Source organism: Ammospiza nelsoni, chromosome 3 (assembly GCF_027579445.1).
Source record: "Ammospiza nelsoni isolate bAmmNel1 chromosome 3, bAmmNel1.pri, whole genome shotgun sequence".
NCBI lineage: Eukaryota > Metazoa > Chordata > Aves > Passeriformes > Passerellidae > Ammospiza > Ammospiza nelsoni.
The window spans coordinates 106,059,394-106,075,282 of NC_080635.1; the positions used below are offsets into that span (position 1 = coordinate 106,059,394).

At 36.2% G+C, this 15,889-nt stretch overlaps 1 protein-coding gene across 1 annotated transcript in view; it reads right to left on the reverse strand.

Annotated features, from left to right (window-relative positions):
- Positions 1–225: 225 nt before the first annotated feature.
- The window catches only part of ASCC3 (activating signal cointegrator 1 complex subunit 3), a 251,444-nt gene continuing 235,780 nt past the window's right edge, over positions 226–15,889 (reverse strand). The window contains exons 38-42 of the mRNA XM_059469026.1: positions 9,575–9,726; positions 8,913–9,063; positions 2,891–3,097; positions 921–1,096; positions 226–827 (exon numbers count right to left, since the gene is read on the reverse strand). Of these exons, the coding sequence (XP_059325009.1) occupies positions 692–827; positions 921–1,096; positions 2,891–3,097; positions 8,913–9,063; positions 9,575–9,726 (822 nt within the window). The 3' untranslated portion in view covers positions 226–691. The remainder of the gene's footprint in view (positions 828–920; positions 1,097–2,890; positions 3,098–8,912; positions 9,064–9,574; positions 9,727–15,889) is intronic.

Here is a 15,889-nt window from a genome sequence, read left to right on the forward strand (position 1 = left end):
TACATAAAGAGTAAACTTTAATAATTATCTACATAAATTGCATCATTGCTATACTGGAAATATTTATGATTTAGCTTGCCCTTATAACTACATTTACTGCTCATATAATTAACATAAATTTGTGACATATTTCTTTAGAGTATCATTCTCAAAATGTACTATGCATGAAAAGGATTTTTTAACTTCATCTCCCATATTTTACACCTACAAATACAGTGCAAAACATTCTGGGAATATTTTTATTAAACATGAAATATAACACATCCATCAATATTTTCAGCAGCTGTTAGATCAAATTTTGTATTTTCCCCTATAAATTAAAAAAGTTGACTATTTAAATGCTATTAATAGGCTATATAACACTTTTCAAAATGAAGATGATAGCCCTGAATTTGCACAAATTACAGTACTGTTCAGTCTTTTATTTTGATATTTTAAAATTCAACTATCAATCTGACTTCTGAGAGAAGAAAGATAAAACAAGAAAAGACATATCTTCATAAAGGAGTAAGGCCACTGTGGCTAACTCGGTGTCATCAGAGTTAATACAGCAGTCACTTTCGGCGTCCCCGTTGTCTTGAGGTTTGAGGTTGGTTCCAGTAAGGCAGATGCATTTTTGGATGTCCCAGAATGACCAGATGTCTTAGTTGCAGGACCAGTTCTTTTGGCTGAGTGGACTTTGCAGAGAGCCTTACTTCAGGGCCAGGTGGCTCCTGGCCTCAGTCCCCTCCGTGGCGCCTTGTGCTGGTACAATGTTCAGGTGAATGTCGTACTGTTGGTCCATGCCAAGGTAGCTGTCGCTCATGAGGTACAGGGTGTAGATACACCTGAAAAGTAAAACCAGCATTTTTAGTTTGGGAATTGGGTCTTGAATTGCTTGGAAAACGTAATAACTAGGAGAATTTGAGAGTTTGTCATACTTTCCAGGAGTTTCTGGAGTATAAAAAGCAACGGAAACAGTATTTCGATTTCTGACATATCCAGTTCTTTTCAGGGCGATGAGTTCTTTTTTATCAACTTCTCCCAATATCAAAAACCATCCTTCATCCTTAACTTTGGGGAATCGAGGAGCCATTGCTTTACTATCCTGCTTTCCCTGTTGAGGAGAAGAAACAGTTTAGGAAAACTAGAAATCACCTTTCCAAAATGATATTTTTCCTTGAATGAGAAACACCTCACAACCATATTGCTGTCAATTGTTAGGTAAGGCTATAATGTAGCCAGACTAAAATAGTGTTACTTCTTTCCAGAAGAAGGGTTAAAAAGTAAAATAAAAAATCAAAATCCACAGAGAAAAATCCAGAATAGAAGATATTATTCTACTTATTTTGTAAACTACTAAAACTTCAATGGAAATACTATTCCCTTTCTGTAATTTTATCTAATATATTCCAAACACAGAAACATGAATTGTAAATCTAGCATCTTTAAATAAAGTTAATACATTTTATTCAAGATTAACATAAAGACAAAAACAACACTTAGCATTTATTTGAGTTTGGTATAGAAAAAGGAAAGATTATTTTAGTGATTCTTTAAGACAGTGACTTTACTGCTGGAAGCTGAAGACAGAATGAGGCACACTCAATCAACATTCATTTCGCGTTTTGTAAAGGGAAAGGTTTTACTGAAGATTTATATGGAAGAAGAAACACCACCACAGCAATGAAGCTTTAGGAACAGTTTTATCCAGCTGTTTTTTACAAAAGAGGGATCAAATTCTAGGAGAGGTTTATAAAAAAGTGATCACTGCATGAAATGATTCTGCTCCTTTCACTTCCATGGCTTATGCTTAGGAAAAGTCTCTGCCCATAACTGGCACAGCAAAAAGAATGATGTATGGATGAGCTTTGGCCCTTTGTTCTTCCTAAAATAAGACAGTTTCCCCTTGTAACTATAGTGAATCTGCTGTAGTAATGAAAAAAAGTCTTTTGAGAAACAAGACTACTTTTCAAATATAATTCTTACATAATGTAAGATAACTTCAGGATTTTCAACAGCACACATGTATCTCCACTATTATCCACTATTATTAAAATGGAATTGTCTTAAGAGTCTCAGAACTAACACCTAAAACTGTTCTTTACTTTTATCTTCGTCTCTTTGCATCTTACCAAAATGCTGGTAATTATAATTCTTAATTATTTGAAATGTTAGAGAAATTAATTTCCAAAATTATAACCATGGTGGTCCATATGTCATTCATGGTATGCAAATGACAGAGAAAGGTCTGGATAAGTGAGTGACAGCTCCATTGTCAGCAGTGCCTGACATGAAGGTAGGCCCAGCTCTCTTCAGATCTGACATACAGGTACAGCCAGGTACTGCTGCTGGGGCAGTGCAGCTGGAAAACAGTGCAGCTCCTGGAGTTTCTGACTTGGCACAGCAAGATTTACTGAGGGCTCAGCGAGCTGACCAGCCCAGAGGGCAATGAGATGTGCTTTAAATGGGCAAAGGGCTGGCACTCAAATGTACTGGGAAAGAATTGTATGTGGAATTTGTTCTAGAAGCTGGTCAAAAAAGCATCAGATGTAAAATATAAGGAAAATATTCTCATTAAAGGCGTGAGGATGTGTTACAAATAGAAACATATTTATAGGTGTGAGTCTGTATGCAGTTTGGAAGCACCTGTGAACATAACTGGAAAGCTTAAAAATTAGTTTGATTTTTTTTCATTGACTTGGTCTAGGATTTTACCTTAAAAGCCTACTTACTACCCTGTTGCAACCTGAAAAAAATCATTTTCTTCACTATGAATATAGAAAAGGCTTAGAAAGTGCTTATAACTTACATAAGTTAAAAAAATCTATTATACTGTATAAAGCATCATTGATGATGTAAATGAATTATTGGACACTTGTGCAGGGAAGAAAATGATACATAAGTGTACCTGGTAGCCCATCTGGGTTCTGTGCAGGTTTATTTGGAGCACATACTCTTGATCAGCATGCAGTTTGATCCATCTCTTGTCATCTCGTGTGTCTGTTGTCCAAGAAGGAACAGGTACTTCACTCTGTGGCTGAACTGCATCATCCCAACTGCCCTTAATGCTCAGACTGACGTTCAGAATTGGCAAACGGCACAAGAAATTCCAAGCCTGTAGAAAAAACAGATCCCTATGGATTACGAGATAATCTATACAATCATTGCCACTCTAACAATAACAATTCAATGTGCAGTCTACATATTCATTCTATAATAATAATATTTTATTGTGTATTAGAGTATATATAATTGTACAACTCTCAATCATAAGCATAAAATACTTTTCATTAACCTCTTATGCTACTTTCTTCCTAGCAAATAAAACAAATGTGAAACTCCTCAAGCATGTTACACATACCTTGCTAAGATTACTGATGTCTGAACAGAGAAAAAATTCCTTACTGCTCCCGATTAAAGTATTTTTTCCTTATAAGCCACTTAAAAACTAGTATAATTAAGTTTTAAATTAAACTTCCTTAGCATAATCCATAAAGAACAAGTCACTGCAGTGCTAATTAGCAATAGGCAAACCTCAGAGAGTTCAGAGGATCAGTTCAGATAATTAACCAAAAGTTCAACTGCATATCCAAAGTTATCCCTATTTTTTTGAGGTTTTCTTGCATCAATCCTCATGAACTCTCCTTCTTAGAGGCTTCCTGAGGAATTTTAAGTCTCTGCAGTCTCCCTTGAACTGCAACAGGTCCTCAACTTTCTCATCCTTGTGCAGAGAACTGTTGTCAGGAGATACAATCTGTGTAGCTCAACATGACACTCATAATCTTAAAAAGGCATCCTGAATATGCAGCCCTATGTTTCTCTCATTTTGGTCTCTATCAGACCAGGAAAAGTAGCTCTGAGAAGCTGTGACAAAAATGGAAAGGAGCAATGTAGGCTTTCATTTAGTAAAAAAGAAAATCAGCACGTTCATGCAATGAAATTTGTTAGGAAAAAGAAATGGTATTGGCTGTGGAATGGAGGCAGTGATTTGTGGCCTTTCTATGGCCGACAAAGATAGATGAGGATGGCGCTAGAAGAAAAAAACTAAAGACCAAGAATCATCCTCTGCCCTGCCATCTTTCCCCTCCATCCCCAGAAAAGAACAGGAATCAGCATATATGAAAAGCTAGAGGGTGGGAAGGAGAAGAAGGAAATAAGAATATTGGTCTTGGAAAAGAGCCATCAGATGCCAAAATGGGAACTTGTGGGAATGAAGAGGGTAGGCATAGTCACATGGGCATGGAGCAGAAATGTTTTATCTGGAAAAAGACTAAAGCATATTTTATTTTTCAAGTAGGGTTTGACCATGCAGTGTTTCAACAAAATGTATTTTCATTTAGATTGTGTCTGATGTGTCTGATTGTCTCGATGTGTCTGATTACTTTTTCTGTGCTGGAAGGCCTAGAGGCCTAATGAAAGCTCAGTTTGCTTTTCGCAGACATCATTGCCACAAGTCATACTGACAATAATAGCACATGGAGTCATACTGACAATAATAGTGTATGTCAATGCATGATTAGGGATACAGCAGCCAGGGAAAGCAGACCTAAGGTCGTGCTGCCCTAGGAAAGGTGGTGCTGTCTCTCTCTCTCACTGTGCCTGTCTCCATCCCTGGCATGTTGGCATTGCCATGCTGGGATTGTGCAGCTAGATGGATCAGCTTGCTAATCATTTTGGTGACAGCATGAACTTAGATCAGCTTAAAGCTGATTGTGGCAACATATTCTCTAATCCTGCAACTCTGAATAAGCATGAGCCTTCAGTGCCACTGAAAGAAGTGGTCCAGCCTCCTCCCCTGCTGGCACAAGCATTCATGCAGTCACTTGGCTACGGGCCACTTTGACTGTCAGTGAGAGGGCTGATAGGATTCCTCCTCCTCCCCTTGTCCCCAGATGCTCATTCCCACCTCCTTGCCCGAGGCAGACACAGCATTTGTGCAGCTGTGGGTGAGCTGGGTCAGGGGAGGTGACAGCGGCACGGGGAGGGCAGCACTGCCCATTTCGGCTGCAGCACAGGCTGATTTGGGTTAAAATGCCTGCATTACCAGAGCCTGCCTGAACTAAATGAGAAAACTGCCTTTAGCTACAAACGAATCTCTCTCTCTCTCTCCCCTTCTGTGTACTGCATGAACAGCTGTGTCTGTTCAGTGCAGAAGGTGGGGAGGGCCAGCTGTGAGCGCTCAGGAACTGCAGTGTAAAAGCAGGGGACACAGATGAATTGCACCAATGTTCTTAGTGGTGTCTTAGCTGCAAAATGACAGGAAAATTGTAACAGAAACTGAAGAGGTAGGACTTTAAGGAATTATTACATCTCTCTTTTTCCCAACTCTGAAAGAAAATGGGGAAAGAAAGACAGCACTTTGAAGAAGGTGAAAAAATACTGCTGACATTCTTAACTAAGTAATTGTTGCTAGGATTTTGATACATATAATACACAAGACCACTAAACCTGCTTCCAGCAGATCAAACAGAATGATAACTTGAGTAGGAACATCTCTGGAAAATGATTTTATGTTCAATGTAAAGGTTTTTAAGAAGAAACTTAGGGTAGGAACTCTATAGACCCACTGTGTCTCTCTGTGTGTAAGCAGGGTATTTCTGCTGAGATCAGGACAGGCACCCTGATAGTAACCTACCTGGCAATCACCTCTTTGGTTGTACTTCAGATATCATTTGTATCAAAAGTACATAAAAGCTTGAAAGCTTTTATGCATCTCAAAGGACAAGACCTGTTACAAATATGTTAGAATAAAGTTTAATTTCAGCAGAGATCATAATGTAATAACTCCTTTAGTGGCATTACCTGTTAGCTTCACCATAGTCTGGTGAAGATTATGATTTGGGCTGGTTTAAACCATACAATCCCAACACAATCTATTTGTCAAAGGCTGTCATGTCATCATGCAGTTTTCATAACACAAACAAACTAAAGTAACTCAGTAACTTTTTAATTAGGTAAGAAAGCAGATTTAATGTCATCCTATGAGGGCTAGTGACAGTTATATTTGATGATCTTAAGGGTCTGTTCCAACCCAAAGGATTCTATGATTCCTTGATTTATCATGTCTTGTGTATTTGAAAATTATAGGCAAAGTTAGTACTGCTTGATCATTGATAGAATATGCACAGCAGGCTGCCTTTTTATCATGCATGCAATGTGAAGGAAAGGAAGAAATGCTTTTCTCACTAAGGAAAAAAGTCAAGTAGTAGCAGGTGAAAATGAAAAAAGATTATAGGAACACAGGTACTTCCAGAGTAAAAGTAGATTATACTAAAGTCGAGATAATATTTATTTATTTTCAATCTTGAAGTTTCTTTTTTCTCTTTCAAAAACATCAATATCAACTCAATATTTTAAAAGGTGCTTAATGCCTAAGTGAGTTAGAAACTGAAAGAGATTTGTTAAAGAAATATGATTCACAATGAATCACTGAAACATAGAGCTTTGACCAAAGAGTGGGGTTAGTCTAAATAGTTTGAATTTCGGTTGTCAGCTTTTAAAGCTCCCCTGACTTTCAGTGAGGTTTGGAATTATAATACTAAATTCTGTAAAATTAAACTCAGGCTCCCATGTGGCTTAGGTACTTTTTGACAATTATAACGGTTTTTTTTGCCGTATAGGAAGACACAAGAACATATCAGCTCCTTTTAAATCTAGCAACATATCCAATGAATACATGCACACACATACTACAAATATACATTTATCTACCAATCCCATAGATTCAAATTATAATCAAATGAAAAATTCTTCACAAACCTTTGGGAACATCATCAGTATTTTTGCCAATAATCTGTCTTCCCAGGACCTAGTCTAATATTCCAAACCCATGAGCAGCTTCAAGAGCTGCTATTTAAAAATTAATTACCAATCTGCTTAAAAGGCATTTTCTTCTTTCCAAATGTAAAACTTCTTCCTTTTCCCATCTGCCTGAAATTTATGTAAAGCTTAAGCTGTTTTTACCAGTGTCTTGCTAGTAATCTTTAGCTTTAAGGTATGGGTTAAATATACTTTGAGTGAGAAGTAAAAGGTTTTTCAGGAAAAGAATGGTTTTGGCAATTTAGTGTCATATTTACCACTTTATTTGGCTCTGTTCTTGTCTGGTGCCAGAAGGCTAAGCTTAAACTCTGTAGTCTGATATTCTTTATTTATAGAAAACATAGAATACAGATGCTGAAGAATTTTTCTCTTGGTTGGCCCCTCTCTATGTGAGCACTGAAAGACTTTACATGTGAAGACACTCAACAGGCAGTCTCAATATGAATTTTAATTCTCTTCAAGGTATTACAACGGTTTTAAACATTTTTCTATAAAACATTTTTCTATAAAAAATACTGCAAGGAATATAACATATTGGTATAAAGCTTTCACATTTTTAATGCCCTGTACAACACAGTCATGGCTTCGCTGTACCCAATACAGCCATTCCCAGCTCATGGAAATGAAAGTTTCTCCTCACATGATGGGAAGACATTATGTTTTTCCCTCTTATATGCATCTGTATTTACAAACATAGATATAGAGAGGCACAGAGTCACTCACAGTGTGAACGTACACACCACATACACGCAAGCTATTTTTGAAGAAACTGCTAAGACATTTCAATACCAGCCAAACATATTTATCTGAGGATTAATCTTCATCTATTGAATCAGACGAGAACACTGCCATGCATACAATTATTTAATTAGCAGCCAAATCCTCTGCCAGTCAGCAGCCGTTCCAGGCATACTGATGGGGCAGTAGATGCAAATCTCACAGTAGTACTGCTTTTTCTCATTACTACTGCAATTAGCACTTAAATTGATGCTTTAAACATACTAATTTCTGGAATAATTCAGGATTTGTATGTTACCTGGGATCGCCTCACTGCAGAGACGACACCAGATTGCTACGCAAATTGAAGCACTTTTGAGCCAAATAACCATCATCATATCAGACAGAGCCAATTTGCATTTGCTTTTAAAGATAACAGAATGGCAATTTATGCAAATAAATTAACTAAGTTTACTTCTGAGTCCTCCCTGAACTAATTATAACAATGTTCTAATTTTTTATCACATCTGAAAGTTGGACTGAAATCAATGTGTATTATGTTAGAAATCTGTTGTTAAAGGAAGCCTTTTTTTGATGTCAATACATTTTCTTAATTCAAAATTTTGATGTTAATTTGGTTACAAATGCAGATGTCCGTTACAGACATTTAAGTACTTTTCTTCTTGTTTGCATATCAGTAAAAGGTTTAACTGAAGCTGAACAGTCAAACTGTCCTTTTAAACACTCAAATAAAAAACATTTGAAGTATCGCTTTTGAAGTTTTCATCTTTCCTACATTTACTTGAAATCAATAGGCTTAGAATGTGATGAATGCTATGGAATATAGCTATCCTTTGCTGCAAATGCCTTGAAAACGAGACTTTAGCAGCTCAACATTTTGGAACAGTATTTTTTTTCCCTCCCCTGTGAAGTATGAAATTTTCATCTTCTTTTTGTTTCAAACATAAAATGAGTGCTAGATCTTTTACTAAGAGTATTCTCAGAAAAAATGGTGTTTGACAGACCACTTCAGAAGCCAGCTATGATGACATTTGCAATGCACGTATTCCTAGCGCAGAGCTATGAAAAGGTGGATAACACTCAGCAGATTGAATGACCTACAGAAGCATCTTTAGAGCAGAGAGATGTGGTAATATCATCCATAAACTAGAGTCTGTTACTGCTTAGCAGGGAATAAGTGAGAATAATATTAAGAAAACAGGCAGAGAAGAACTTCTGTAAAGCCAGCAGTACCCTGAAATTAGAGCAATGAATGTGTTGCACTTTTATACTGAACGTCACATGGTATTTACTGAAGGAGAGAGAATATTTCTTTGCCCAACTACTCTTTCTTTCCAATCACAATGATAATGGTCACAGATAGAAAGTGTTACCTGTGAAATGTGTGCTGCTGGCAACTCACTGTCCACAATGGAAGCAAAAACATTCTCTTTTCCTTCGCAGGCAGCCATTAGTTCGGGAAGACACTCGATAGGTCCTTGGTAACCTCCATGCACACTCTTCCTTTGGCCTTGGCTCCACTTCCTGATACAGACAGCAAAACATATGCCCAGGGAGGGAAAGCAAACATTTGTACTCAGTTGTTTTGGTGGTAAAACTCAATACTGTGTTCTGTTTTTAAAGGGTGGTCATTTATTTTTGGTTAGCATTAATTACTGCATTATCTAAGCATCTATAGAGCTTTGCATTATCTGTGATGTTAAGATGGATACTAATGTAGTTTTATAATGGATTAAAATAAAGAGATAATTAACATACAGAGTTAGATTTGTTAGGACTTGGAACTCTTCCAGTGGTCTCTTGTTAATTTGTCTGGAATCACGGTTCTCAAAATAATCTGTGGGGGTTAATTAATCAATGAATATTGAAAACAGAAACAGAAAATCCATTTGGGAAAGCATCACTGTGAAAGACAGAGCTCTGCTTCTGATTCGTTAATGAAGATTCTCGGGCACAACAATGCCATTCAGACACCATCAGCAGCAGGAAGTAGAAATAAATTGGAAATGTGCTAATGCTCACAAGAATTACATACCGAAAAAGGTAAAGATGCTGGAGCTCTACATTTGGCAAAGTAAGCAGGGATGAGTCATGTATCCATCTACCCTGAACCACCATCTGCACCAGGCTGGTTATGTTCAGAGCAGCCACCAGCCAGCCATGATGTGCTGCTACATCCAGCATTGCCTAAGCAAAGGAGACACATAATAAAAAAAACCCCCACAAATATAATTGCATACCTGGTTCATACAAGGAGCAACATGTGATTAATATTTAGCATACAGTGATTTCTAGGCCTTAAGATAAGAATTTACTTCAACCACTATTGATGGCAGTTAGGCACTTTTGGAATTAACCTTGAAAAAAGATGAATTAAATCCTTATCATTGTCATCAGTTCTTACTCTCAAAAAGGTAATTTACACAATGGTTTTGGGGGTGAGAACTGAAGGTAGACTCTTTTCCTTACAAATAACTGCTCTTTGGCACAACTCAGCTCAGAATGAAGGGAAAAAAAAATCTCAACATTTACTGTAAAAGAAAAGGTTACAATTAATTGCAGTATTTATTTATTTTTTGACATGAGAGCTTTCTCAGAATTACATAACTATTCAAAAATCCTTGAACTATTTAAGAACAACAACGATATATTTATTTATATATTTATAAATATATATTCATTTACCAGTAGCAATTATTATTTCCATTTGAACTAAGTACTCAAAAAACCCCCCTGGAATTGGACTAGATAAAAGCACTAAAATTTAGCTTAATAGCATATTAGAGGTTTTGTTCAACACAGACACATAAGTTGAAATCTTGAAGAAAGCTTACAAAATAGCTTATATTTTACCTATGGTGTGTAAAACAATTTGAAACAAAATGGATTTCACCCTTTGCACTGTGAACAGTTGACTGTCTTGAGAATGAAGGATATTTGGCTGTCTCTTTGGCATCTCGATCCTGATCCTGAAAAGCTTCCCCAAATTACACAGAAAACACAAGCAAACAAAAACCCTCTGTGCAGCTATACATCAGATTTCAAAGTTTTAAAAATCATCCTGCCTTCTATGCCTCATGAGTTTCTGCTCCATTTCTACTTCCCGTGTTTTGGCAGTACAAATAAGAGGTACACTGTTTACTAACAGTATACCTCTTATTTGTATAAAGATCTAAAGCTAATTCAGTATGGATTTTGCACTGCAAATGGCCCTATGGACATGAAAAAATGGTTCTGCTTGCTTTTTTCCTTGACTGGACTTATACTCTGTTTGGTTAGTCTGAAAGTGAATTTAAGAGTTCTTCCAAGGGAAAAAGGATGAAACATGAATTTTTGGTTTCAACTTTTTAAAATAGTAAACGCAGCTATTTGGATATGTAACATACTTTCCACTCTGTCTATAGTACATTGAATGAATTACTATGACTTATGAAAGCATTTCAGCTGGTTAAAAAAATAATGCTATAATGTATTAGTTGTCTTGCTTATTTTGTTGTTCAATAACATTATGATCACAATAAAGTGTGGGTCCTCATATTAAAACACTCTAATTCACATTGGAGTAGAAAGTCATATATTTAACAGTAGTTCGCCATGGAGGGAATTTAATATTTGATTGAAATACTAGAAAATAGATTTTTTAAGAAAGCAAGGAACATTGATATATTGAATCTGGTGTACTGAACAGTTTCAACACCTTTTTAAATATCATCTTGGTGTTAGGAGGGTTGCAGTTTGATTTTATGACTAGACTTTGGATGTTTCCATGGGTTTTTCTTGTAAACACAAATAATATTGTTTGATACTTACTTAGGCAGCAGATACCTGCACCATTTTAACTTATTTTCCATCCACTAGTGTAATGAGGAGAAGCTGTCTGTGTAAGTCTTTACATTTAATCAAATGTTTTACAGACAAACAAAAGGCAGCATTTACTTAAGGCAAACTAAACAGTGAAATCTTCTTTAAACAAAGGAGTTGTTTACACACGCAGAGCTATTTCAATTAAATTACACTGATTCTGGAGAAATACTGACTTTAAAGACACAAGTTAGTTTCACTCCTGGCCGAGTCACACAGTTTATTTTAGCAGTTTACAATGCAATTTCAACAGGTTTTTTTTTCCAGCTCGGGGTGATAAGATCAGTGACACTTAGAAAAATATTTGAAGTGTTACCCTGTATTACCCAAATGTTGTCTCATTTCTCATGAATTGTGGATAAAGGGCCTTTCAGCTAATAAAGATCCAGATTTAATATTTAATTTTTTGGAGGAAGAGTCATAGCATCCTGAAAGTCTCTAACATTCCTAATGACCCTAAAACTAGTACCTCACAACACAATCTTACTGGTTTCTATTTTCTGTTTCCACTTGGCTTGCCAAAGTGATTTCCATGTAGGATTGTTTTCACCAAATAGAAAATAAAATTATGTTAGAAATCACATTTGAAAGGAGAAGCTTTGTGGCCTGCAGATTGATATGTTGGTTCACATGACATTTACTTGCATAAGGAGGGAATTGTTCTCAGCATCAGACTGGAGTCAGTCTTTGAAACTTACAAGGTGAATTGCTCTTTACCCGATTTCACATTTTAAAGCATATTGAAGACTATCCTTACAGTACAGTCTGTGTTTCTGAGCAGTCTGTGTTGCTGAGACAGTCTGGTATCTGCCTCCCATTCTCCACTACCTGATTCTTGTTCTTTTCTGCTATTCTGACAGTCTGAAACATCATATTCCCCAGTGATGATGCTGCTGTACGTATGTGGAGAAGAATCAGCGAACAAATATCTTTATTTTCCATAAGCAACAAGAAGAACACAGTAAGTTGTATTTTTAGTCAGCATGAAGCAGTGGTATTTCATAGAATGCTTCTGGAGATGCACACATAACACTGTTTACATTGTTTTGGTGTGTGTTTTTTTTTTTTTTTTTTTTTTTTAAATCTATCCCTCTCCCCCCTTTTAAACAGAGGTTTGAAAAGAGGAAAGGAAGAGTGAAGATATAACAGAAAGATAAATCTAAAACAAGCTATACTGAAATTAACTGGAGGATCCTTTCACATAGAAAATCTCCTAGAAATTGATAGAGGCCTACAGACAGATATCCCGTAGGGAGTAAGGAAAGCCTGTGTGTGTGAGACTCTGTGTTCCACATTGTTATAATGAATCCACATGGCAAATCCTCTTTTCCTCCTTATTTTCTGCTTCTTTACCCATAGAATTTATTCACAGCATCTCTATCTGGATGTGAAATCCAAGACAGTGACATTGTGAAAAAGTCAGAACAATGGTAAAGTTGGCTTGTTTCATCTGCTGCCTTGGAAACCTCCACACATTTTGTTTTCCTCCAAGTGTAAAACACGGAGATGCTTGATACTTAAATGGTTACTGAAATTCCTATAAATGCTCAAGGTAACAAATTGAGTTATTCCCCTATCTCCAAATGTAAATATAAGCAACTAAACAAAGAATATAATACAAACCACAAAATTTTAAAGTATTTAATATTTATATTATCTGATGAATAATATATTTAGTTTCTCTGGTTTATCTAGTTGCTATCTGTTTAGCTTGTTGTATAACCAGTATAATTTTAGAAAAACTTATGGCTTTTTAAGGTCTTATTCTGCAAAATAGTAAATAAATTCTAAATATCTTAGAGTGGGTAAGATTGGAACAGATTAAGAGTATTATTCTAAACTGGGAAATGGCACAAAGTGGTTACCTGCCTTTCTAGCCTTAAGAATTTCAAGCAATATGGGATAATTTCACCACAGACAGAAATTTAAAAGAAGAAGACAGTGAGTGCAACAAGTGAAACAGGAAACAGTAAAGATACTTTAACTACAGAAAAAAAAATACATGTCTATTTTTGTAAACCAACAAATTAAATAATAATAAACCAAACCAAACCAAAACCCACCCCTCTAAGCCCACCACTTTTTTACCTGAAGTAGAATAAATGGGGGGAAAAAGATGGAGTCAAGGGAATTATTGGTTGTTATAACAGAAAATATGTTTACCATCCTCTTATTTGGGGCTCCTTCTGCGCTTAGGAGAATTAAAAGCAGATGCCTGCACTGAGATGGGTTTTCATCAAAGATTCAGGCAATAGCTCTTAAGCCTTCCCAATGTCATACTTGGACAGTTGCAAAGTAGTAACAGCAATTTGTGACACCTCCTTTACATTTTGTCTGTTACTATCAAAACCAGCTTGGCTTGTGCCAATGTGGGATGCAACGACCTATTAACCATGGCTGGGGCAGCACAAAAATGCCAGTGATCAGCAGCTCACTGATGTTGTCAGGTATGGCAAAACCTCTCATTTGGATGGTATTCGGAATTGAGTGTCAAAAAGTTTGGATCAAAATCTTGCTATTGCTGTCATCATCCCAGGAGTGCATTAAGACAACACCATCAGCATCCACAATCAGGTTTTCATCTTCTGTTTTCCAGGAGCAGCAGCTGCTTATCCTTAGGTATGGAATGATTTAAGCTGCTCAAACTGTACCTTTCTGGTCTGACATGAAGCTGAACTTTAACAGTCTGTCTCTTTCTAGCCAAAGTTATTTCTGATGGATGGAATTTAAATGATGCTTTATAGCTCCCTAGTTTGAGGGGAAGCAAAGATGGAGGCAGGATGTGGAAGAGGTGAGTGTGTGGCACTCTCACTGACAGCAAAACATTGCATTTCTCTGGTGTTATTAAGCACTCCCTATATGTGCTCAAAATAAATTGGAACACTAAATTGTTCCATAATGTACATACCCCCCACTTGCCCCCACTCATTTAGGAGATTTTTCAGGCTACTAGAAAATCCTGATTGCTAAATTCTTTCTTCTAGAGACTTTTTAACAAAGTTTTTATGAACACTGGTTTTGGTATTAGTTTCACATCCTTCATTTGAAAGTCAGATACTCTGGATCACTCTTGTACGACTGGGTAGGTGGCAGGGGACCAGAATAAAACTAGCAGAATTTCTGATCTACCCAAATGACTTAAATAGCTTTTTCCTTTAAGATAAGCTATTGAAGTGTTAAAAGTGATAGAGCTTGCATCTCATTAACAGAGCCTGCATACTGCTTAGGATAATTTCTTCTTCTTTTTGAAGTCACCTGTCCTATAACTCTGAATATATTAAGCATTTTGATTTAAATCCTGTAAACATAAATGTTAATATTTTGTGGATAAATTATATTTCAGCCAAGTGTCAATGAAGCTATAATGATAACTGCTCTGCATACAGAGGGAAGGTAAAGAACTGTAAAAAATGCCATTTCAGTGAAGAATTACACCTGTGACTACTCAGTTAGAAGCTGAGTGCCTACAGTGATGCCATTGGTGGCAATGACTTTGTGGATAGGGACTAAAACTTCAGATGTACTCAGGGTGAGTTACATGGCTCAAATTTACCTACTCTCAAAAGATTAGTCTTAGCTTCACAGTCTATGACACTTTCTTTAGTGCTTTTATTAATGAATTTGAAGTTTAGTCTAGGACTAAATTCCAGTTACATGTAGGAGTTTAAATCCACAGGTCTATTAAAATTATAAGAATTGTGCCTACTTACAGCTGTTTAAGACTACAGCATTTATGTGACAGATATTTATAGATAATAGACAAAAGGGTATGCATTTTACCTATTTTTTAAAAACTATGAATTCAGATAATATCAATTTTTTTGTTATTATTTTATTGTTATTATTTTCCTACATTTTGCTTCAAATGTAGGAAGCCTTCCAATACATAAGATTATATTATGATCCATGTGTGACTTGATATTCTGCTAATAGAAGTAAAATATTTTTTCAGATGTTAAAGCATGCCATGTACTTTAAGTTTCATGTTTTTATATAAATGATGATGCTGATGCTTCAATTACATAGCTCAGAAATAGCAACTGACTTGAAAAGTTGGAATTCATTTGAAGAAGTATTACAGAGAGTTTAAGGTCACTACCTTTGGTATGTTATATATCAGTAAAACAGGTATCTACAGAACCTTTGAAATTCAGAGGTCTAGTTCAAAATTACTTTTTAGAAATGTTTTAATCTGGGGAGAGGGGGAGTTCTTTCAGATCAATTAAATCACCCTTGCACAGCTGCGTGGTTTCAGCCTACACAACATCCCCCCTGTACTTCATCAGAGATATAGTGAATAAGTTGTAATTAATCCTATTCAGGAGGCACTCCTTTTATACTGCCCTCTCTCTGTATCCTACTTCTCTTCACATTTTTTTTACAAGCACATTCAGTCTTCTCTTCCATATGCTCTGCTACCCCCTATGAGAGACTAATTCTTCATTCTCCCATCATCATAAAGGTCTCACTGATGTATGCAAATTACAAC